Here is a 25,039-nt window from a genome sequence, read left to right as displayed (position 1 = left end):
AACATCGTTAAGGGATACGCCTTCATGTTTGGCGCTGGAGTCGAAGACAACCCTGATTTTGATTCGGTTTTCGTGGGTGGTATACACCGAATGAAGGCAGATACCAACACTCTTCGTTCTTCTTCAAGAATGGAGCAGGTTCTGCGTGGTTGTTCCGGAATATTTTGTCCATAAAGGCAACAATATGTTCTCTCATTTCAGGTTTGCTGTTCATAGAACGCTGAAGAGAGTTAAATCTGGTCTGAGCTTGAGCTCGGTTGTTTGGGAGTCTTACCCTGGTAGACTGGAAGTGTAATGGAGAGACCCAATGGTTGGTTTTGTCTTTCGAAAACTCAGTCCATTATTCCGATGAATTCTCTGTCCTCTACTGACAAGGCTACTTTATCGTCATCCTTTGTTGTGTGAGAGACTGATCTTCCCAAGTTGTCGATATGCAGAGAAGAAGCGATGTCAGGTAGCTGTAATGTGTCTGGAGACTTCTCTTTCACTCCATAGTGATGAGGACATGGCTTTAGGTAGGTTGTGCGCCCATCTCCATGCACATAAGTTTTGAAGGAATCAATTTCTGATCGATCAACGCACACATTTCCAATGACTACCCATCCCAAGTCCAGTCTCTGGGCGTATGGTGCTTAGTCAGGCCCATTACACTGCTGTCGCACCTTGTGTACCCTTAGATTGTCTCTGCCTAGCAGGAGTAGAATCTCTGCGTTATTGTCCAGAGGTGGGATAACACTAGCGAAGTGTCAGGTGTGGTTGATGAAATGCAGCTTCTGGGGTAGGAATTTCATTCCTGTGGCTGGGTATTTGGTCACATTCAACGAGCGTTGGTAGAGGTATTTCAGTCTTCCCATTGATAGGAGAAGCAATGAATCCCTGGGCTCTTCTGCCACTAGTCTCTATGCGACCCGAGCAGGTGTTCAAGGTGTAGGGTTCTAATGGTCCATTATTTCCGAAGGCTTCAAAGAATTTGGTTCCTGCCAGGGACCGGTTGCTTTAGTCGTCTATGATGGCATACACCTTCATTGCCTTTACTGGATGTCCGTCGGGATAAACCTTGATGAGGCATATTCGGGCACAACATTTCTGTGTTTGGCCCTCTCCACATACCTCTGAGCATGAGCAGGAGATGGCTGTGGTGGTGTCAGTCTGATTCTTGGACTCCCCGCCATGACTTGGAGTGGGAGTGGTGGTGACTGCAGCCGGTGTGTCTCTAACTAGCTGGGTTGGGTGCATGGCTGAAACGTGTTTTTCACTATGACACTCCTCACACTTGACGATGGATTTACAGTCCTTGGCCATGTGCTCAAGTGATGCGCAGCATTTGAAACAGATCCCAAGCTCTGTGAGGACTTTCTTGCGCTCCTGTAGGGTTTTGGATCTAAACCCTCTGCACTTGTTCAGTGAATGCGTTTTTTTATGGATGGGACATTCTTGATTGAAAGACTTATCTCGTGATGAGATGGTGTTCTGTTTATCTGTGCGTGCTGCAGGTGATGGTAGCTCAGTCTTCCTAACACTCACAGTGTTCTTAATGTCTCTGCGTTTGTGTATGGCACCTTCATACCTTGATGATGATGTTGTTGCAGCTGCCGAAGTGTTGAACTCTAGGAAGTTGAGGCTGGGGTCGTTCCTTTTCTGGGCCTGCTCATCGATGAACTTGCAGAAGTGAATAAATGGGGGAAAGGTGACGTCATGCACTCTTTTGTACCTTGAGACTGACGTTGCCCATTTCTCCTGCAGACTGTATGGCAGCTTCACCACGATTGGGTTCACTCCATGGGCTGTATCCAGGTAGCACAGCCCAGACAGACGAGGATCTCTTTTGGCGAGCTCCAGCTCCATGAGCAGATCACTTAGGTCTTGAAGCTTGTGGACGTCTTTAAGGTTGATCTTTGGGATGTCCTGCAGTCTCTTGAATAGGGCTTTCTCTATTGCTTCTGCGCTGCTAAAGGTGCGTTCTAGTCTTTGCCATGCAGCAGTGAGACCTGCTTCTGCTTGTCCCACATAGACGGTTCTGAGGCTCTTGATACGGTTTGTAGAGCCTGGGCCCAACCACTTGATCAGGAGGTCGAGCTCCTGTTCTGCAGTTAAGTTGAGATTGGCGATGGCTGCCTTGAAAGTTGCTTTCCAGGCCCTGTAGCTCTCTACACAATCATCGAATTTCGTGAGACTAGTGTTGATTAGCTCTCTGCTCACCATGAACCTGGCAAACTCAGACAAATCTGATTTCTCACCACTTGTTGCCATGACGACTTGTGATGCCCCTGGGGCGTATGGGCTGCCTGGCGTGAATGGATGAGATGTTCCCGGGTAGAATGACGTTGCTGCAGGGTTGAGCTGTGGTTTAGCCTCTGTAGATTCTGATGACCGTTGCTTGAGCTGTGGAAGTGGGTCAGGAAACACTTGGTTGCCATCTTGCCGTGGTGACTGTGTTTGAGAGGGCACCTCTTGGTGACTGTTAATAATTTGCTCGGGTGCTTTAGGTGGTACTGGCACTGGTAGAGGTAAGTTGGAGGTTTCGGTGTTGTCGGCTTGGACGGTACTGCAAACCGGGGTTGCTACAGGTAACTGATTCAGTACATAGTCTCTTGTGCGATCAACTGGATTGTCTGCTTCCAGTGGTGGCGAGTGAGCTGGATCAGGACCTTGGATCAATGCTTGCTCAAGTAGTCTCACTTTAGCTAGCGCAACTTCCTCTTCCATCTGTGACCCAAGAATCTTTATCCGAGCTTCTGCTTCTGCTTTTGCAAGGGCTTCTGCTTTAGCGGCTTCTGCTTTTGCAAGGGCTTCTGCTTTAGCGGCTTCTGCTCTTGCAAGGGCTTCTGCTTTACCAACTTCTGGTCTTGCAAGGGCTTCTGCCCTTTTGGCTTCTGCTTTAGCGGCTTCTGCTTTTGCGAGGGCTTCTGCTTCTGCCCTTTTGTCTTCTTCCTCTACTTTTCTTTCTGCGAAGGAACGTCTCACCTTGGATTCCTCTGCTCTTATGCGGGCCTCTAGTATCCTGTCGTTCAGGGCTGAACTTCTTGAGGATGATGACCCGGATGACCGAGAGGAACGTCTAGATGAGGTTGATCGGTGTGATCTGGTTTCTTGCTGGTGAGAGATACGGTGTTCGGCCTTGTCTATGGCATCTTGCACCTTGGCATCTCTTTCCTTGTCCACCTCTTCTGTCTTGCTCAGGTCTGAAAGAGCTTCATCAATTTTAGAGTCTTTTAGAAAGGTAATATACCTTGTTGACAGTCTCTTGTATCTTTCATGAGCTGTGTTCAGCCGTTCTAGAGCGGCTTGTAAGCATGCGGCATCACCTGATGAGGATTCAAGTCTTGACATGTAATAGATGATTCGTTCCCACAGTTCTTCCAGGTGTTCACATAGCTCATCTTTCATAGTGTGATAGTTTTTAGTGGCCTTTATCGTGGGTTTGGAAGAGCGCTTTGGTCGGACAACTTGGTCTGCTGAAAGCGCGGGATTTGCCTCCTGGGCTTCATAATGGACAGTATCAGATTGTATTTGCTCTGTTTCAGCAGTGGGGAACTGTCCAAGGTCTTTTTCGGCCATTTTGATTTAAGGTGTACTGTCTCTTTAAGAAACTCGACTTTTGAATACGGGTCCGAAAATTGTTGTGCAGCTCTGCAAGGACTCCCTGATGAAATTCCCAAGGTGTCTTTAGCAAAACTTGGGGTTCGCAGTCCAGCAATGTGCAGTAATAAGGTATAATGTATTGCAAGTCTATAGAAGGGGTATGGCAAGAGGGAAACAGCAGGTGCATAAACTGTCCCTTTATAATGCAAGCAGAGGTGATACAGGACGTGGAGATGGGATAGCTTCCCCTTAGGCTTGTCCAGGCATGCACTGTTGCAGGCAGACTAGTGCACAAGGCTTGTTGCTAGGCAGATTACAAGGCAAGTTACAGGGCTCTTAGGGAACTGTAGCCGGGGTATTGAGCTGTTAAGCAGTCTTCTGACTGATTTGGGCTCTCCAGGAAGTTTTTGCTTTGGGCTGTTAAGCAGTCTTCTGACTGTTCTGTCCCCACTTAAAGGCGATTGAAGGCGTGTAGTTGTGAGATGTTGTGAGAATCTTACCTTCGTTTTTCCTATACGTGAGGCAGACAGGACCAGAGCGCTCCAAAGTTAAACATGCACATCCTGAGATGAAACAATGGTGGTTTTTTTTCTCCAAAGGTTAGGACATGCAGAGTACAGTAGTTCAAGTACCTGGCATTGTGGTTCTCTTGTGATGCTTGTTTCTGGAGTCACTAAGGTCAGAGGACTTTGCTTCTAGCAGCTCCAATAAGGGATGTGATTCTCACAAAAACTCTGGCTGAACTTAATATGCCAGGAAGTGAGGTAAGAGCATCAGCAGACACTCCCATGGGCTGGACAAAAGAAACAGGGGAGCCAAAAGGTCTGACCAGTAGATGGCAGCAGAGACAAGCATGAAAAACATTAAATAACAGTTTTAATTAAAACAATTAGGAACAGCACAAACGTTTTCATCAGGACATCTCACTACTTGAAGGCTGTTATAAAGAGAATTGGAGCCGAAAAAGCATCGCTGACTACTGTTGGGGACTAAAAAGGAACGCCTCTGCAGTTAAATATGTAAGAAAATCCAATATATATTATATATTATATATATATATATATATATATATATATATATATATATATATATATATATATATATATATATATATATATATATATATATATATTATTTTGTGTTAACATTTTTTTAAAATGTTTACTTTTAACGTGTGTTACTCAAAATCTCTGCCCGATAGAAAAATTTTGAGAGCAGATTTGGAATCCGGGGTCAAATTGCTATAAGAAATGGCCAACTTTGTGCATTTTACACAAAAAAGCTAAAATTTTGTAGCATGCTAAACTAATGCCTGTAATCCTGAAATGGCTTAAATTTGGCATTGCGCTGGATTGTAGGGACATATGTTCTATAAAAACTTCTACTGAATGTTCGTGTAATGCTACAGTCTATTGTGTGACAACCTTTTTCTCCCCATAAAAGGTGCATTATGTGGAATGATTGCTATTGCGGACACAGTAAAGCAGGAGGCAGCTCTTGCTGTGCACACACTAAAAGCAATGGGAGTGGATGTGGTACTGATCACAGGAGACAACAGGAAGACGGCCAAGGCAATCGCCACTCAGGTATTTACGTCCATGCATGTGACAGTCTAAAAGTACAAAATATGTAGAATAATTGTTACTTAATTGGTGAATGAGAAATGAGTAGCTTTTCCTGTGTTATCCAGTAATATTATGTTTCACTTAAAGCTCTACTCTAGCTTTATTATTAGTATTATTAGTATTAATAATAATAATAATAATAATAATAATAATAATATTTTTTGGTTTTTCACTGCTGGAGTGGTGCTTTAAATTTAAATCTCCTGCCCCTTGTCTCATAATCGCGCTATGGCATCTTCATCTGTTTTCAGAATTGCTTCTGTTGTTCTCCAGCGATTTGTGACCTATCGGCAACTTCAGTGTTTCATTGAGCATGCTGAAGGTCACAACACAAGTCTATGAGCGCCTCATTCTGGCCCTCAAGGGGGCTGTATTCGCAGTGATATCGCTAGCGACTGTACCCGCCCCCGTCGTTTGTGCGTCATGGGCAAATCGCTGCCCGTGGCGCACAATATCGCTAACACCAGTCACACGTACTTGCCTTCCTATCAGCGCCGCTGTGGCCGGCGAACATCCTCTTCGTTAAGGGGGAGGTTCGTGCGCCGTCACAGCGACGTCACACAGCGGCCGGCCAATGGAAGCGGAGGGGCGGAGAACAGCCGCATTAACGACATGCCCACCTCGTTGCCGGAGGATGCAGGTAAGCTGTTGTTCGTCGTTCCCGAGGTGTCACACGTAGCAATGTGTGCTGCCTCAGGAACAACGAACAACCTGCGTCCACAACGACCAACGAGATTTTGAAAATGAATGACGTGTCAATGATTAGGTGAGTATTTTTGATCATTAACAGACGCTCTGAGCTGTTACCCGCAACAACGTCACTAACGACGCCGGATGTGCGTCACGAATTCCGTGCCCCTGATGATATATAGTTAGATATGTCGTTGCGTGTAATGGGGCCTTCAGAGTTGCATTGAGCGCTTGTGCCGTAACTTCTAACTTCCGGCCAGTCCTATGTTATGGGCACAAGATGCTATGGGACCGGTGTGACACAGAAAAAAGGTTAAGACGCCGGAGAGTGAGTATAAGATTAGTGGCAGGGGACTTAGATTTAAAGTGCCACCCCAGGGATAAAAACAAAACGCAGGAATAGTGTTTACCTAATTAAGCTTAGAAGTATAACCAGGTGGTAAGGCCCCCATACACATCAGTGTATTCAGAGCTCCAAGATTATTAGGAGACATCTCTTTTATCCCCCTCAAACTGGTTGTTGTTTTAGATTACAAATGTGACTAATTAGTGAACATTAGTTCCACAATCAGTGATGGTTTGGGGAGCCATGTCATCTGCTGGTGCAGGTTCACTGTGTTTCATAAAGACCAAAGTCAGCGCAGCCGTCTACCTGAAATTTTAGAGCACTTCATGCTTCCCTCTGCCGACAAGCTTTTTGGAGATGGAGATTTAATTTTCCAGCAGAACTTTGCACCTGTCCACACTGCCAAAAGTACTAATACCTGGTGTAATAACCACAGTATCACTGTGCTTGATTGGCCAGCAAACTCACCTGACCTAAACCCCATAGAAAATCTATGGGGTATTTTCAAGAGGAAGATGAAAGACACCAGACCCAACAATGCAGACGAGCTGAAGGCTGCTATCAAAGCAACCTGGGCTTCCATAACACCTCAGCAGTGCCACAGGCTGATCGCCTCCATGCCACGCCGCATTGATGCAGTAATTCATGCAAAAGGAGCTACGACCAAGTATTGAGGCATTTACTGTACAGACTTTTCAGTAGGCGCCAACATTTCTGAGTGTAAAATAATTTTTTCAGTTGGTCTTATGTAATATTCGAATTTTCTGAGATAATGACTTTTGGGTTTTCATTGCCTATGCATTTCCCTTTTTGTATTAAATTATAGAAATTAACTTTTTTATGATATTCTAATTTATTGAGATGCACTTGTGTGTTAGAACCAAGATGTCTCCATAGACAATGAGGATGTTCACTATACTGATACAGTAATAAATATTAATCACTATTTTTTGGCAGATGTTATAGAACTAATGAGATTGCTTTCTAAAACTTATTATGATGATCCGCTAGCTGGATAAAAAAAATGCTTTTAAAAGATTTTGGTGTATTAATGTGGTCTGTCGTCTAATGTAGACAATGAAGGAATAAGATTTGGCTCAACTGCTCAAACTAGGTGCTGAAGGGTAAAGTAACCATGTAAACATTGGGAAGCTTTACTGAAATGTTCAAGTGTTTTACATACTGTGCACTTTAAGGGAATCTGTCAACAGGTTTTTGCCAGCTAATCTAAGAACAGCATATTGTAGGGACAGACCCTGATTCCAGGGATGTCACTTAATCTGCTGCTGATTAAACAGTGATTTTATCAAAACTACTCTAAGCATCACAGTATCATTACAGGACTACTTGACGTGCTGCCAGGTAGTCCAGCATATTCATGAGGTCTGTATAACTGCTAGATCTTCAGCAGAGAAAACATTGATTCTATCAAAATGACAGCAAACATCTCAGTAAGTGACACATTGCTGGAATCAGGGTTTCTGTCTCTACATTATGCTGCTCCTAGATGGGGGAGCAAAAACCTGGTGACAATTCCCTTTAAAGGAGGTGTTCAGTACTTTAATATTGATTGTCTATCCTTAGGCTTAGGTCATCCATGCCAGACTTGTGGGGGTATGACCCGAAAGACCCCTGCCAATTAGCTAGTACCACTGATTGACGAATATGCTTAGCTGCAGAGCAGAAAAGCACAGCTCAATCAACTGCATAGTGGCCACATTGGCTTTTCAAGTGCAGATCCACCTCCATTAATTTGAATAAGGGGTGGAAGTGCAGCTGATCACATCCGGCGGCCACTGGGGCCGAGATTACCTAATCGGTAGGGTTGCCAGGTGTCGTACCCCCACCAATCTGATATGCATGACCTATTCTGAGGATAGACCATCAATAATAAAGTACCGGATATGCTTTTAAACTTGACAGTTTGATAAATTTGGCACATTTTCAAAGTGGCTCATTCTGTAATGGTGCGTTTGTGCATTTTTTACAAGTTTTTATTACTTATTAACAAACTGTGTCAAAATATTACATCTTTGGCCTCACCTTTTTTAGTGAAGCCCCACCCGTTGTCACAAAGCAACACTAATTATTGAGTTAGGCATGAAAAATGTTTCAAACGCCTAATAAATGTGCTAATAGGCATGGAAATCATGTTTGGGGCAAGCAGTTAAAAGCTTGGTATCGCCTTAAATTTGTCCTCTTTACATTAGAAAATTAAAGGGAATCTGTCAGCAGGTTTTTGCTATGTAAGCTGAAGCAAGCATGCTGCAAGGGTTAACACAAAGTTCAGGTTTTCCTGATTTGATCTTTTGTTTATTTGCTATGTTTGTTTGCCATAATTGACACCTCACTGTCAATGTATAATCTCTATATAGAGCCTGGCGTGGTTGGTGACAGCTCTTTCAGCTCTGCTGCATGACTTAAGCGGGCTTTACACACAGCGACATCGCTAGGACCCGTCACACATACTTACCTTCCTAGCGACGTCGCTGTGGCCGGCGAACCGCCTCCTTTCTAAGGGGGCGGTTCGTGCGGCGTCACTAAGCGGTCGCTCAATAGGGGCGGAGATGAGCAGGCCAAACATCCCGCCAACCTCCTTTTTTCCCTCATTGCGGGTGGCCGCAGGTACGATGATGTTCCTCGTTCCTGCGGTGTCACACATAACGATGTGTGCTGCCTCAGGAACCACAAACAACCTGCGTCCTGCAACAGCAATGACATTTGGGATTAGAACGACGTGTCAACGATCAACGATTAGGTGAGTAATTTTGATCGTTAACGGTCGTTCGTGCGTTTCACACGCAACGACTTCGCTAACGAGGCCGGATGTGCGTCACGAATTCCATGACCCCAACGACATCTCGTTAGCGATGTCGTTGCGTGTAAAGCCCCCTTTAAGCTAAAAATTCAGATTGTGTCAGAACGGCTACACCCAGTAATCTAAGTGATACATCATTGGATTCAGAATCTCTTTGCCTATATCATGCTGCTCTCAGATGATGTAGCAAAAACTCTGCTGACAGATTCCCTTTAATAAACAGCTTGTGTGTGTACCAGTTCAGTGAGATCTGCCTTTCCCCACATATCACTTAAGGTGGGGGTAGCCACCATATTGCTCTCTTGACAAAATAAAGCATACATCTACTTATATTGTTTTCTATATTTTTTTTAAGACCAACGCCATTTTCTGGAATGTGAAATCACGTAGTCAATATTATCTTTGTTTCAGTTTGTGTTAGTGATATTGTTGGCATATAACACTAATCACTAATCTGCGAACCCCCCCCCCCCCCCTCCCGTCGAGGACGCTAACATGATACGTGCATCCAGGATTTGGGAACTGTGTGCCCCACTGACCTTTGGCAGCTAATATCTTTCACTTAATGTGTAATTTCAAGAATAAAGTTTATATTTTATGCGAATATGGTACTATATGTGTGGTTCATACGCAAATTTATATTTAATATTGTTGGCAGTTTGATAGGAAATGATTGTAAACCTCTGGCTTTTTCAGGTTGGGATCCAGAAGGTGTTTGCAGAAGTTCTTCCTTCTCACAAGGTGGCCAAAGTTGAAGCATTACAAAATGAGGGAAAGAAAGTAGCCATGGTGGGCGATGGCGTCAATGACTCCCCTGCATTGGCCAGAGCGGATGTTGGGATTGCCATTGGGACAGGAACCGATGTTGCCATTGAAGCTGCAGATGTTGTGCTTATCAGAGTATGTGCGTCTCTGTCTGGATCATACAATTTATGCATTTTAACAATTTTGGTGTGGCAGAGAAGTCAAATTCCCCATGATGTCACTCATCAGATGTTTTACATCCATTTTTCTCTACTGCTATCTCGACAGTGTAGTGCTGGCGTCAGTGCACTCCTCACTCCCCTCCCCGCAGGGACGCGCACTTACCTCTGCAGCAGGCTCTCTCTTCGCTACCTGGTGTCCCCATGGCTCTCCACGTGGATTTTTCTTGCTTCCGCCTCCCAGGGTCTCTACGCACGTCACAGGTCCTCTGGGAGAGCTCCTAGTGCGTGCATGCATACCGCTGCCCTTTTATTAAAGGGACAGCACATTATTCCCAGGAACTGTCTCTCAGCCCATCAATGAGAGGCACTGGGTACTTAAGGCACTCTCCCACTAGGGGAGGTGCCTCATCAATCAATTCAGTTAGTTAGGGGTTCTGTGTCCTATCCAGCTAGTTTTCAGGTCCCCTTGTCCGCTGTGCTTCCGTTACAGTATACAGTGCTCTTGCCTGTCTCCTGGTCCTGTCAGTACCCTGTGTTCATCTTTCCTGGCCGTGCCACCAGCCTCCGTTATCCTGGAGGCCCTTGCTATACTAGATACTGTGCCTGTCCACCCCAGCCGTGCCACCAACTACAGCTACCCCGGAGGTCATAGCTATACTAGAAACTGTTGCACACCAGTGACAGTGTAAGGGGAATAAATGTAAAGCAGAAACTGTTGTATGAATACTGACATGAACAATACAATAGATATATGTAGAAATGAAAGTATAAAAATGGAATCTGCATAACTGCCATGAACTTTAAGAATAAGGAGAAATTTGGCTATTGAATTGATCAATGCAACAGAGCGCCAACACCTCGTCACGGTATTCTCTACATTGGGGTCCCTAGCTAGTGTGTGTGTCCTCTCTTGCAGTTAAAAAAACTTACCGTGTATGGGAAGCAGAGACCCAGGCTATATATGTATAATGTGGACTGGCAATAGGTGTGGGTGGGGCCGGTTCACAAACTAAAGACTACAAATCAATTAAGAAATAACGTCTGGAACACCATTGTAAGCCTGAACTGGGTGCAAAAACCCTAAAAAAAACCCTTCTCTATATACATTAGCTAGGGACCCCAACGTAGAGAATACCGTGACGAGGTGTTGGGGCTCTGTTTTTTGCACCCAGTTCAGACTTAGAATGGTGTTCCAGATGTTATTTCTTAATTGATATACTAGAAACTGTGCCTGTCCACCCCGGCCATGCCACTAACCTCAGTTACCCCAGAGCTACACTAGTGACTATGTCCGCTTGTCCCTGTGTCTGTCCCTGCCCTAGGAGTCAGCTGTCACAGTCCCGGTCACTGCCTTGGGAGTGGCCCCTGGCGTCTGCCTTGCGGTGGACGCTTAGTCAAGCCTTTTCCCACTAAGGGTAAGTCTGGGGTGCCCCTGTGGTCCAGTGGGACCACTCCTGCTCGCCACTTTACCATCTCCTGCCATGAGCGTTACAGACAGGATATATAAACACCCCGTGTGTGTTATGCTAATGAATACGCGTAATTTAAGCTGGTCCTGTAGTAAGGCCCACAACACTACCAATCAGCAGAACCACCAGTAATGGACTGTTCTTCAATGATTGTCTACTGGTTTACCCCGTCCACCCATTTATCCACATTTTATATAGCAAAGTTATAATAATAACCAAGAGCACGCAGCCCATAGAGGAGGTCCAACCTAATCATATTCCAGTTGTTGCGAACACCCATAGTGTGTTCCCTCTCTACAGTCAAAACTAAGGAGATATAGCCAGAGGATCACCCAACTCCTCTCACCTATTTGTTAATGTGATGGGTGGGAAACAGGTTTGGAGCCATCATTTCACAGGATGGAGGTGTACTTCCTTAACCCTGTGTGTGATAGGGGGTGGCCTTTTGATTTTTTTAGATGGAGCCATTTATGGGTTTTGCACATCAATGTGTATAACATCCATATACAAAAAATGAACAAACCCTGTATATTACTCACTAATCAGTACTCCGGTCTGGTTTGCATTGCAGAATGACTTGCTTGATGTTGTCGCCAGCATTCACCTCTCAAAGAGGACAGTGAGAAGAATAAGAATTAACTTCATGTTTGCTCTGATCTACAATCTTGTCGGCATCCCCATTGCAGCAGGTAGTGATGTGTGACCTGTGCTATGATTGTTGTACAGATACATTACGGGCATTACTGTTGCCTTTATGCATCTACACTCATTGTGTGACTGGTTCTACATATGTTGATATGTGGTCTTTATGTTTTGCTCCTCACATATAATGTACGTTCCTTAGATTTACCTTGTTTTCACCAGGTGTATTCCTGCCGGTGGGATTGGTGTTACAGCCATGGATGGGATCCGCAGCTATGGCCGCCTCCTCTGTCTCAGTAGTTTTGTCCTCTCTGCAACTGAAGTGGTAAGCTCGGATTTGTCTTAGAATTATGTCATGCCCTTTTTTCCAGTTGGCTGGTTGTATCCACATGTAATACCTGAGTCTGTGCATTATAGCTGAAAATTAGTTGCTAAAATTTGCTTAGTCTAAATGCTAGCTTGACCCAATCTTATCTTTAAGTTGGCCAAACCTGACCATTTCAGTAGGATCAGCCAAATGGGGGTTCATCTGTATGGGGACCTCTCAATCCTACTTCAATAGTTGATGAATGGGGGAAAAATAATCAGGCTATTAGGCTATGTGCCCACGCTGCGGATTTCGCCGCGGATTTCCTGAAAATCTGCAGCAGCGGCACTTCCAAGCCATTTCAATGGCATTTTGGAAATGCTGTGTCCATGCTGCGGATTTTTCCGCTGCGGATTTGCCGCGGATTTTGATCCGGAAAAATCTGCAGCATGTCAATTATTGTTGCGGATTTTGGTGCGGATTTTGGGTATAGAATGGGGAAAAAAAAAAAATCCGCGGCAAATTCGCGGTAATCCGCGGCAAAAATAAGGTGCGGATTTGCCGCGAAAGTCGCAGATTTTCATGCGGAAAAATCCGCAGGTACATTCTACCGTGGACACATAGCCTTAGCCATGTTGATTTAGAACATGCACCCTTTTTTCTTCCCTTGAAGACAAGCTACAGCAAAGCTTTCTGGAAGTGCCTTACTCTGCTTTCTCCATTGAATTCACATATATGTTTAGCAGGTATGTGTTTGGGGCATTTGGTAGATGGCTGACAGCTAAATGAGTATTTGTCAGATATCTTTGTAGAGACAGTAGACTTGGTACGAATCGGTATGCGGGACCCGATGCATCAGCTACGTCCATAATCAGTGACCACTGGACAAAAGTGCCGAGAACTGCAATCTACCTCCTGGCAACTGTGGCTCTTGTTTGATGAGCCAGCCTGGCTTGACGTCATTCCTGTAGTGTGATATACACATGACCGCATGTTTGTGGTGTGACGTACATGTGATGTCATGGTTGTGGTGTGACATACATGCAATGTAATGGCTGTGATATGACGTCATGGTTGTAAGATGACATGCACATGACGTCACGCTAGGTTGGCTAATTAAAAGAACAACTGCAGATACCAGGAAGAAGAGAGCTATTCCCGGAGCTCCTGCGCAGTTGCTAGAGATTACGGACATGGCCAATGGACCAGGTTTGCAAATCGATTTACACACATAGGCACCTTAATAATCTAGTTGCTTTATTGTGGAGTAGTAAACATGGCAATAGTTATCGGGCCTAGCATCTGAGGAAGCCTGCTTCCTTTGTTAAAGCGCACCAATCACCAGGATTTTCCTATATAACCTAAAGCCAGTGCTATACTGGCACTATCAGGCTGATTCTATACATACCTTTAGTTGTCAGCTAGGATGTATATGTGACGCCCTGGACTAGCCAGGTATTCACAGACATAGCACCACACACACACCCCTTCCCTGGATAGTAACACCAGTCAAACAAAACCCTTTTGCCTCCCTCCAGAGTCTGATGTCCACACCAGGTGGGGCAGAGCCAGGCGGTTGGCCCCACCCACCGAGGAGTTCACAGGCCTGGAGGCGGGAAAAGTGACAGAGAAATGAGTTGGAGTTGAAAGTGAGAGGACAGAAACTGTTAGTGTCTGGGTAGGAGCCCAGGCACTGTCAGCAAGGTCAGCAGACGGTGGTGGCCGTCTGCAGGAGTTAGTGGATCTCTGCGGAACCGTAGGACCGGGGTCGGGCAGTGGCCCGCTGGTACCGAACCGGGGAGCGGAGTGAAGCTAAGCACAAAGGCAGGGCCATCTGACCCCGACTAGGCTTGGAGCCGCCGACAGCGGTCAAATCCGAAAGTGACCGGAACCCCAGGGGTTTCCCAACACCCAAGACCCGATAGAAGACAACAGTCCACACCGTGAGGATACACAGCCACCGCCATAGGCTAGAGATCCAAGGGCCAGCGCCTGCGGGCAAAACGGGCTCCTTCGGTACCTATACGCCGGGGAGCGGACTACCGTTGGGAAACCATCGGAGTCAACACACTCTACACAGGTGCAGGGAAAGACAGCCACCATCAACCTGTCCGGGGAGAGCAAAGACACTGCAGCCAGCTGCGGGACCCATCCATCCAGCCGTTGGGTTTACCAGAGACTCTGTGAATTTGTGCCTGAGTGAGTACAACAGTGCCATCCGGCATCGGGCCGCGCTGCCCCCGCAACCCTGCACCCCGGCCATCCAGCCTCCCCGTTCCACAACCGGGCCCCGGGATCACCAACCCCTACCCACGGAGGGGACAACATCCTAGCTGCTCCCTGCCATCGCTCCCAGGATCCCAGTCATCAGCAGCGGTGGTGCCTATCATCACCACGACCCGTGGGTGGCATCACGAACTATCTCACCAAACAAACCACCCTCTTTTCACTCGTGGGCGAGGAGCGCTGCTCGAGTCCCCGGGTCCGGCCCACCGCTCGAGCCACCGAGCAGCAGCAGAAGTCCCCGGACCCGAACGTAGCGAGCACGGCCCCTCCGCCCGCGACATATAGGTTTTGAAATACAAGCAAGTAAAGTTTGTAAAATGAGTAGCTTTTTGGATGGCAGCTGCTGATAGCTAAGGTGAATCCCACCCCCCTGCCGGTCTGTCCTCCCCTGTTAGTAAAACAATTCTATAATAGAATTAGCATAAATAAGTGACTAGTAGGATCTGTGCTGATGTAATACCCATGTGACCAGAAGAGGCGGGGCCTCAGCCAACAGAAAAATAATGTTGCTTCCTGGTATCAGCTATGTTGGTTGAGGCCCTACCCCTTCTGGTCACATGGGTATGACATCAGCACAGGTCTTTCAAGTCACTTAGTAAAGCGATTATAATAGAATTAGCATAAATAACGGGGAGGAACAGCAGGCAGGGGGGTAGGAATCACTATGAATACCCACCCCAGCTATCAATTGATCGGAACAAGGTGTTTGTTTTACAAACTTTACTTGTGTTTCAAAACCCATACATGCTAGCTGACAAGATATGTATAGAATAAGTATGGTAGTGCCAGTATAGCACTGGCTTTAGGTTATATAGGAAAATCCTGCTGATTGGTGCACTTTAAGGAAGCTTTAAAGTTTAGTAGCGATGGTAGGTAGGTGACTTACATTTGATAAATGTGTAAAATTACAGTAAATAAATATAGCCCTACTATGGGTGCAATTTTCTCCAACTATACATGGTTATATATACTGTAGAGACGACATCCAGATTTTGAAAAACTACAACACGTTTTAAACTTTTCAGTCTTAATTCATGGTTTGTGTAAGTTCAAAATCACACTGCTATGGGTGCGGAGTTTTACTTTTACTATTTTGGAATTGCTGGCTTGCTTATTTGCTGGTTTATGCACCATCAGAAGGGAGACACATCCATCACTGAGCGCAAGAAGGCACCCACTCAAACCTTCTGTCTGGGGGTCCCATGATTACCCTCACCATTAATATATGAACTCATTGGGCAGAGAGGCTGCAGTTGGTAGAGGAGGGGGATATGTCCATCCGATTCCTTATTTTTGGGCCTGGTTTTCATCCTTGATTCCGGACTTTAAAGCCGTATTAGGATACAGTTTCCGCAGCTGATGTGAGATCTGGAGAAGCTTTTGATCTGCTTGTGTTGCCTAATTACCGTGAAAGTACAAAAAGCCTTTGAACAGTTATATAGTGAAAGAAAAGTGAGGATAGCCGTGCGGCCCAAACAGACAACTCTGAGGAGAATGTATTCATTATTGATGTTATATGTCAGTCATGAACAGGATTATGCTAAAATGAATAAAGTAAGCATCCCAAGATGTGGACGATCTGTCTGCGACAAACGGACATGGAATAGTTGGCTGATTTCTGCTATTATTTTTTATCATTTTTGGGTATAAATGATACTGTAGTAAGTCTGTCAGTGGTTATGCTCATCCCCTACCCATTAAGGTCAGCATACTCTATAAAAAAAAAAACCATCAGGATTAAAAAAAAGTGCAAATTTTGTACCAGAATGTGCAACTATTTTTACCACAAAAAACCTGTTGCAGTAAATCTTTCCCTTTCTATAGAGCTGAATAACTGTCCAAAGTACAATAAATTAGTGATCATACAACCTCTGTAGCGTCATTAGGAGGGGAAAGGGTTAATTGCCACGCTGCTGTGCAATAAAGATGAATACTGGATCTTCAATATGTGAATTTATTCTATGCATTTTAGAGTAAACTCCTTAATCAGGGTCATCACACTTATCCTTCATCAGGGTCATCACACTTATCCTTCATCAAGGTCATCACACTTATCCTTCATCAGGGTCATCACACTTATCCTTCATCAGGGTCATCACACTTATCCTTCATCAGGGTCATCACACTTATCCTTCATCAGGGTCATCACACTTATCCTTCATCAGGGTCATCACACTTATCCTTCATCAAGGTCATCACGCTTATCCTTCATCAGGGTCATCACACTTATCCTTCATCAGGGTCATCACACTTATCCTTCATCAGGGTCATCACACTTATCCTTCATCAGGGTCATCACACTTATCCTTCATCAGGGTCGTCACACTTATCCTTCATCAGGGTCGTCACACTTATCCTTCATCAGGGTCGTCACACTTATCCTTCATCAGGATAATCACACTTATCCTTCATCAGGATAATCACACTTATCCTTAATCAGGATCATCACACACTTATCCTTAATCAGGATCATCACACACTTATCCTTAATCAGGATCATCACACACTTATCCTTCATCAGGATCATCACACACTTATCCTTCATCAGGATCATCACACACTTATCCTTCATCAGGATCATCACACACTTATCCTTCATCAGGATCATCACACACTTATCCTTCATTAGGATCATCACACACTTATCCTTCATTAGGATCATCACACACTTATCCTTCATCAGGATCATCACACACTTATCCTTCATCAGGATCATCACACACTTATCCTTCATTAGGATCATCACACACTTATCCTTCATTAGGATCATCACACACTTATCCTTCATCAGGATCATCACACACTTATCCTTCATCAGGATCATCACACACTTATCCTTCATCAGGATCATCACACACTTATCCTTCATTAGGATCATCACACACTTATCCTTCATTAGGATCATCACACACTTATCCTTCATTAGGATCATCACACACTTATCCTTCATCAGGATCATCACACACTTATCCTTCATCAGGATCATCACACACTTATCCTTCATCAGGATCATCACACACTTATCCTTCATCAGGATCATCACACACTTATCCTTCATTAGGATCATCACACACTTATCCTTCATTAGGATCATCACACACTTATCCTTCATCAGGATCATCACACACTTATCCTTCATCAGGATCATCACACACTTATCCTTCATTAGGATCATCACACACTTATCCTTCATCAGGATCATCACACACTTATCCTTCATCAGTATCATCACACACTTATCCTTCATCAGGGTCATCACACACTTATCCTTCATTAGGATCATCACACACTTATCCTTCATTAGGATCATCACACACTTATCCTTCATCAGGATCATCACACACTTATCCTTCATCAGGATCATCACACACTTATCCTTCATTAGGATCATCACACACTTATCCTTCATCAGGATCATCACACACTTATCCTTCATTAGGGTCATCACGTTAAAATGTGATGATCCTGATGAAGGCAGTTACTCCGAAACACGTAGAATAAAGTCACATATTGAAGATCCAGCATTCATCTTTATTGCACAGCAGCCTGGCAATTAACCCTTTCCACTGCTACTGGCTATCACAAAGTATCTTTGATACTGGGGCTGCAGCAGCTGTTTTTCCTAGATTTTATCCAGTGGTTGTGTCTGACACAACCCCTACTAGGTGAACAAAACCTAAATTGTAGATTCACCGTACCTCACAGATAAGACCCTATTTTGTGCTGTTTCCTCCTATCCAACCTTTTGTAGAGTGATATTTTACAGCTAGCTTCAATAGCCAGTCAGTCTGTATTGGGCTGGGTCTAAATGGTGACTTTGTGGAGTGATCATGGTTTATTCAGTACCCTCGGAGTGGCAGTGTGACCACATAAGTGACCTCGAGGGTACTGTGTCTGTGACAAGCAAGCTCCTCCGACTTTTTGCGACTTGCTTGTTGCAGTAGTAGTACCTCGGGGTCGCAGTGTGACCTCATTCGCTTGTGTAACGCTGAGATGTAGCAGCGCCACGGAGTGAACTTCGATAGCACAGCTGTTGCGGCCATAGTTGCTGTATACCCCTACGGCTACAAGTCCTGACATCCTGCAGGTGTGGCGCCCCTGACCTGGTCAGGCACCACTGAGTACTGCACCCATGCTGGGGACAGTACAATACAGGTAATCCAGAAGGCTGACCGAGGTGTGACTACACAGGCGCATAGTGATCAGGTCTCACACATGTACCTTTGAGAGGACCCCTGGGGATCCCAGGAGGGGGCAAAGCCTTCACCTCCACTTGAGGAGTGGAGGGGGCGAAGCCTCCATCTCCACTCAAGGGGTGTGGTAGAGAGCCTGGTTGCTAGGTGGCGTAGGCAGGCACAAGGGGAAAAGAGAAGGAGGAGTAAACAGTCTGAAGCAGAGTGTGGAGGAGTGAGGAGCATGGAAGTGGAGCTCAGACAGGAGCAGCAGTGCAGGTCCCACGAGTGAGCCAGTTTAGTGTGCAGCTCAGGAAGAGCAGAAGCAGACCCTGGAGCTGTTGCAGTCTAACAGCGTCCGCGCAGTGACTACCGACGGGGGAGAACGGTCACCTGGTAGTGCTGCCCGAACACCACACACAGCTGGAGAGAGAGCAGTGTAGTGGAAAGTAAGGAGACTGTCAGGGAGTACCAGGCCCAAACGGGCGGCAGATCCCGATGCGGGGATAGATCCACCTTTCCTTGCTAAACCTGCCGGTGTGGGGCCCTCAAAGCCCCCGCCACAACACCACAAAAGCCGCAGCCACGTAGCCACAGTTAGGGCCCATAGTTCACAGGAGGCAAGCAGCTGGAGTGATCTGGTCCAGGCGACAAGCAAACGGCAAACAAACGAGGGGAGCAGCTACTTCCCTGGGTGACCCCCATAGGGACTAAAAGTCGGGGTTACCACAAACCACAGAAGGGCTAAGGAAGGCGAGTCGGTAGCCACCCTCATCAGTCAGCCTGAAGGACACCTGGTTCCAGCCTGGTTCATCCCAGCTACGCCCGGGTTACTCACTCTGCCACCTTCCGTGAGTAAAACCCCTGAAAGACATTCTGCTTGTGTGGAGTTATTCTGCGCCTTGTGGTTCTATACACCTACACAGGGCCCTGGGGCTTGCCTCACTCTCAGGAGGCTATTACAACTGGCTGCACCCACCATCAGCCCCAGGCATCCCTTAACCTGCAGTGGCGGTCCCCACTGACCGCAATTCTGAGAGTGGCGTCACGACAATCCTAAAAGAAGATCTCCTACCTGTGACAAGATCCAGCCGAGTGGAGTCCCTGAAGGTAATGCACCGACACAATACTGGTGGGGCTTCACACAGGCCTCTGCAAACTAACCGCATCATGGGATTTTAACAAGCTGCCGGAACAGGTCAATAAACCCGCCTCACTCATGTATGTATATGTAATACACGCAGAAAACTGTCACCAGCTTCAAGCTATGCCCTACACAATCACAACAATACCAATAACAAACAAAAAAATGGGAAGAAAAAATTGTCTTTTCCAATATCTCTAGAAGTAAAACAGAAATATTCCAAAAGGCATGATATTTAGTCAGAAAGATATTTCACAAGAGACGACTGATGTTTTTTAAAAGTGTTTAAATAAAAAAACGTCCAGCTATCGTGTCCGTAGTCTGTGGCCCTGGAGCCGAGTGCTATGAATCTCTGCCTGCTGACCCAAGCGTACTAATGAGAGAAGGTGTCAGCAGGTAGGGAGGATTGCAGGACAGCGCTACTGCGGCCACCGGCTGCTAGGGGCTTGTGAGTCTTTTTGCTCAACTCTAGGTTTCATACTTTAGGTATATATCATCTTGTGGCATTCTGAGCTTAATACAAGGCAATCCAACTCTGTATTATTGGGAATCTGTCACCAGGATTTTACTACCTCATTTGAGAGTAGCATAATGTAGGAAAACAGACCCTGAATCCAGGGATGTATCACTTAGGCCTGTTTCAGACGTCAGTGATTCTGGTACGTTTGTGCTTTTTTTTTTTTTATATATGTACCAGAATCACTGACATACGCAGACCCATTCTTATCAATGAGTCTGCTCACACATCAGTGATTTTTCACTGACCGTGTCTCCGTGCGGCGTACCCGCGTGTCTGTGATTGCCGCACAGAGACATGTCTGTTTTTTTTCTGGCATCACTGATGACCCAGGGACCACACTATGGTGTGATCCGTGAAACCCATACCACAAAAAAGTACATATAAAATAAAAAACATTTTCAACTCACCTTCTCCAACGACGCTCTGTGCAGCCCCTGCTCTCTGCAGCTTCCTGCCCAGCTAATGTATATTCATAAATGCAGCCAGAGCCGACCCGGAAGTAGCTGCAGAGAGCGGTGGGCGGATGCTGCAGAGCCGAGGAATTCAGCACCATGGAGAGCAGGAACATGACAGGTGAGTAATGTCCATGTGCTATCACGGAATATGGATCACATATCACAGATTGCACATGGACAACCCACGTGTGCTGTGAATCACGGCACATGGAGGGACATAGGCATTTTTTACACGTCAGTAAAGAAAGCCTGTGTTTTTTTTACTGATTTGGGAAACAGGCCTTACTGAGCTTCTTGCTATTGGACTGATAAAATCCCTGTTTTATCTGCTGCAGATTGTATTACCCGCCCACACCACTGATTTGGCAGCTGTGTATACTGTTCATATTAGAAAAAACAAGGATCCAGCATCATGGAGAATGGATGAATAAAACTTGCTTTTATTGGAATTCGTTAAAAACAGATATTCAATCCAGTGGGCACAGAGGCACAAGTACTGTAGCAGGTTATCCAACGCGTTTCGACCAGAGAGTCTTATTCATGGCTGTGTGTACTGTTCATAGGCACAAAACTGCCAATCAGTGGTTGGGCGCGGGGTTATACAGAGCTCATGAATAAGGAGGACTACCTACTGATAACCTCCTGCTGATAAAACAGTGATTTTATCAAAAGTACACTGAGCAGTCCAGGAAGTGACAATCACTGTAATCAAGGGCTCTGCCTCTATATTATGCTGCTCTCAGATTGAGGGGGAAACACCTGGTGACAGATTACTTGTTTATATTGTATTACATGATTTTATAAGGCAACATGCTGTTTTATGCTCTTTTAATGCCAATATTGGACATGTGGCAAAAAGGTGGTCTCTGTCTTCAATCTGATGGAGGTGATAATAAGCCATGGACTTATACTAGTATGACATCTCTCCGATCTCTGTCTCTTTCAGCTACAGGAAACCAGACTCTGATAGATATGAAGCACGAGCCCAGGGCCACATGAAGCCTCTTACCCCATCACAGATCAGTGTTCATGTGGGGATGGATGACCGGAGGAGAGACATCCCGATGACCAGCACCTGGGATCAGATCAGCTACATCAGCCAAATGTCATCCAGAAGAAGCTCCCGACAAAATTCACTGGCCGGAGACAGACAGGACAAGAGGTCTCTTCTCATCAATGAGGCTGAGGAGGATCAGTACATGTAGCTTCATGGAGTAACGCCAGCACCATTGTCTGTAATACTGAAACTTTCATTATGGTCTGCGGTCATCACCTTCTGGAATAACGAGCAAAGCTTGCACCATAGGAAAAGCAAAGTGGACATGAGAATATGGGTGATTACATACTGACGCCCAAAGATTGATTTTTTTTTTTCAAGTTCTTTAATGGTTAAAATCGCAAAGTTCTTGCAAAAAAAGGAACTTTGTGATTAAAGGGTTATTCCCATCCCCAAGATAGTAGGTGTAATAATAATAAGAATAATAATAAGAATAATAATAATAATAGTATTAGCAAATACCTCCAATTAGAAATGTAGTATAGTTCTCCTGATTCCCTATGCCACTTACTTCATGTTCGGGGCATTGCAGGACCTTAGCTATCCATGGGTACAAACACAAGCAACTAACTGTCAGTATACTGTATGTGTGGTAACCATGGATTACCTAAGGTCCTGTGATGCCCTGCACATGAGATAAGTGACATAGTAAATCAGGAGAACTATAGTACATTTCTAATTGGAGCTACTTGCTAATATTACTATTATTATTACACCTACTACATATTAGAATAGGATCTTGGAAATGGAAATACCCCTTTAACTTCTTATATGCTTTCAAGAACAGAGGGATTTTTTTATTTTATAGTTTTCTGCTCTTTGCCTTGGTTGCTAGCTACCTCTGCAGTCTATCAGCAATGGACTATCTCTAGGCAAGGAGCACAGCACCTACAAGCTCTTCACAGTGGAGCTTGTAAGCGCTGCTCTGAAGCTAAAACGGATTTTCAGATTTGCTCTACTTTCATGCTCCAGAGGAAAAACCTCTATGTGTAGCATGGCGCAGTGCAGTTTGTGCCAGCGGTGTGGCTACGTAGCTGGTTCAAAAACTCTCAGTTTAGCAGGAACGTATTGCACAAAGTTGGGGAGCGATGCCCCCTAAAAGGTTAATATAAGACTAATACACCCTTTTAGGATTACACAATAAGGAGATTGAGCCTCAGTGTAATGGATACTTTATTGAGAGGCAATGAAAATCTCAGCCAATAGTTAGAAATTAGAGACACAATGTCTAATGTGAACACAGCTCTGACTCCCACATCCAAGTTTTATAGTCCAAGTACAGACTGCGATGCCCAGCCCGACTCCTCACCCAAACTCAACACCTCCATTTTTGCCAATGAAGCTGTCGCGGTCGGTTCAGGAGAACAGCGTCTGGTCAGAGCATTACAGTCAAAATACAGATGTGTGCTTCCGACCATAAAGATAAATTATATACTGTGTCTGAGGTGCCAAGAAAGTGTGCTGTCATTTTATATTATAGGGGTTGTCAAAGATAATAAAAAAAAACATGGCTTTGTTCTTTCAAAAACTATGGGTTGTGTGTGGTACTGCACCTCAGCTCCACTGAAGTGACTGAGCTGCGCTGCAATATCATGCACAATCTTTAGACAAGACTGGCGCTGTTTTTCTAATTCTGGATATTACCTTTAAGAGCAAAAACAGATTGGGGCAGCTGAGGGAGCAAAGTACTATGGCTGTGTCTCACTATAAATCTTGGGATAATTATAGTGGTATCAGTAGACCCACATGATAATAAATTTATGGTATAACCCATCAATCTGCCATAATTGTCTATGATGGGAAAACTCTATTAAAGGGAACCTGTCACCAGATTTTTCATGTATAAACCAAACCTAGCACCTTCAGCAGCGCCCGTGCTGCATTCCATAAAGGTGCATATTATCACCTGACTCCCCCCAAATACCTCTTAAATAATCTCCTGCGCCAAATGTAAATTTTTCAGTCTGGTCCAATGGTCGTGCTTGCTGCGGCGTGTGTCCCTCCTCTCCGCGCTGATTGCCATCCTCTTGTTATGATTGATGTGGATGACTCCTCCTGCATCATCCACATAGCAGGGTGAGATTTCACGCCTGCGCAGAGACATTGCAGGCAGTGCCTAATGCATAAGTGTGCATGCGCTAAACGGCGCGATCTCTGCGCAGGCGCAAGATTTCATCCAGCTATTGTGGATGATGCCGGCATCATCCACATCAATCATAACAAAGGGATGGCTCTCAGTGCGGAGAGGGGGGACGGACGCCACAGCTAGCATGCCTATCGGACCGGACCGAAAGATTTACATACAGCGCGGGAGATTTGGGCTGTGTATAGGGGGGAAGTCAGGGGATAGTGTGCACCTTTATGGAATGCAGCACAGGCGCTGCTGAAGGTGGTAGATTTGGTTTCTATATGAAATATCTGGTGACAGGTTCCCTTTAAAATAGGTCAGAGAATTGAAACAAGTCCTGGATACTGACTGATGAAGGATTTCCAGAAAAGACATAGGAATATAATATAATTCACTAACTTGTGTGGCAAAGGGTTAAACCAAAAACTGTTTGGTAAAACCACAAAGTGACATTTATATGGCTATTTTACAAAAAAATAGTACAGAAAACGTATACAGCACCTTGAACATTCCTGCTAGAACTTGACGACATTTTCTCTAATCACTACTACAGCAATCCTGAGTGTAACTGCACTGATAGAAAACTTTTGACAGGTAATAGAAGTGTCAGAAGTTTTGATCAGTTTAGGCTCCGGCCTGAGACCTATAACAATCACTAAAAAAGGAGTAGAAGGAATCAGCCAAGGTCTGTGCTCCTCCAAAACTGAAGATGGCAGTAACGGGAATTCATCACCAAGTTTTTGCTACTTAACGTGGTAGCAGCTTAATTTAGGGACAGAGACCCTGATTCCAGTGATGTGTCACTTACTGGGCTGCTTTCTATAACTTTTAACAAATTACTGTTTTATTAGTAAATTATCACTAGCTGACTA

The 25,039-nt window shown here is 45.1% G+C and overlaps 1 protein-coding gene across 1 annotated transcript in view; it reads left to right on the top strand.

The window, feature by feature from the left end:
* ATP7B (ATPase copper transporting beta) overlaps positions 1-22,497 on the top strand; it is a 132,814-nt gene extending 110,317 nt beyond the window's left edge. Inside the window, 5 exon segments of the mRNA XM_075334581.1 lie at positions 5,026-5,168; positions 9,758-9,961; positions 12,028-12,145; positions 12,321-12,423; positions 21,929-22,497. Coding sequence (XP_075190696.1) covers positions 5,026-5,168; positions 9,758-9,961; positions 12,028-12,145; positions 12,321-12,423; positions 21,929-22,187 — 827 coding nt within the window. The 3' untranslated portion in view covers positions 22,188-22,497.
* Positions 22,498-25,039: the final 2,542 nt, after the last annotated feature.

This window comes from Anomaloglossus baeobatrachus, chromosome 2, assembly GCF_048569485.1.
Source record: "Anomaloglossus baeobatrachus isolate aAnoBae1 chromosome 2, aAnoBae1.hap1, whole genome shotgun sequence".
NCBI lineage: Eukaryota > Metazoa > Chordata > Amphibia > Anura > Aromobatidae > Anomaloglossus > Anomaloglossus baeobatrachus.
Note: the sequence above shows the minus strand (reverse complement) of the source record. Positions and strands in the feature narration are given on the sequence as shown.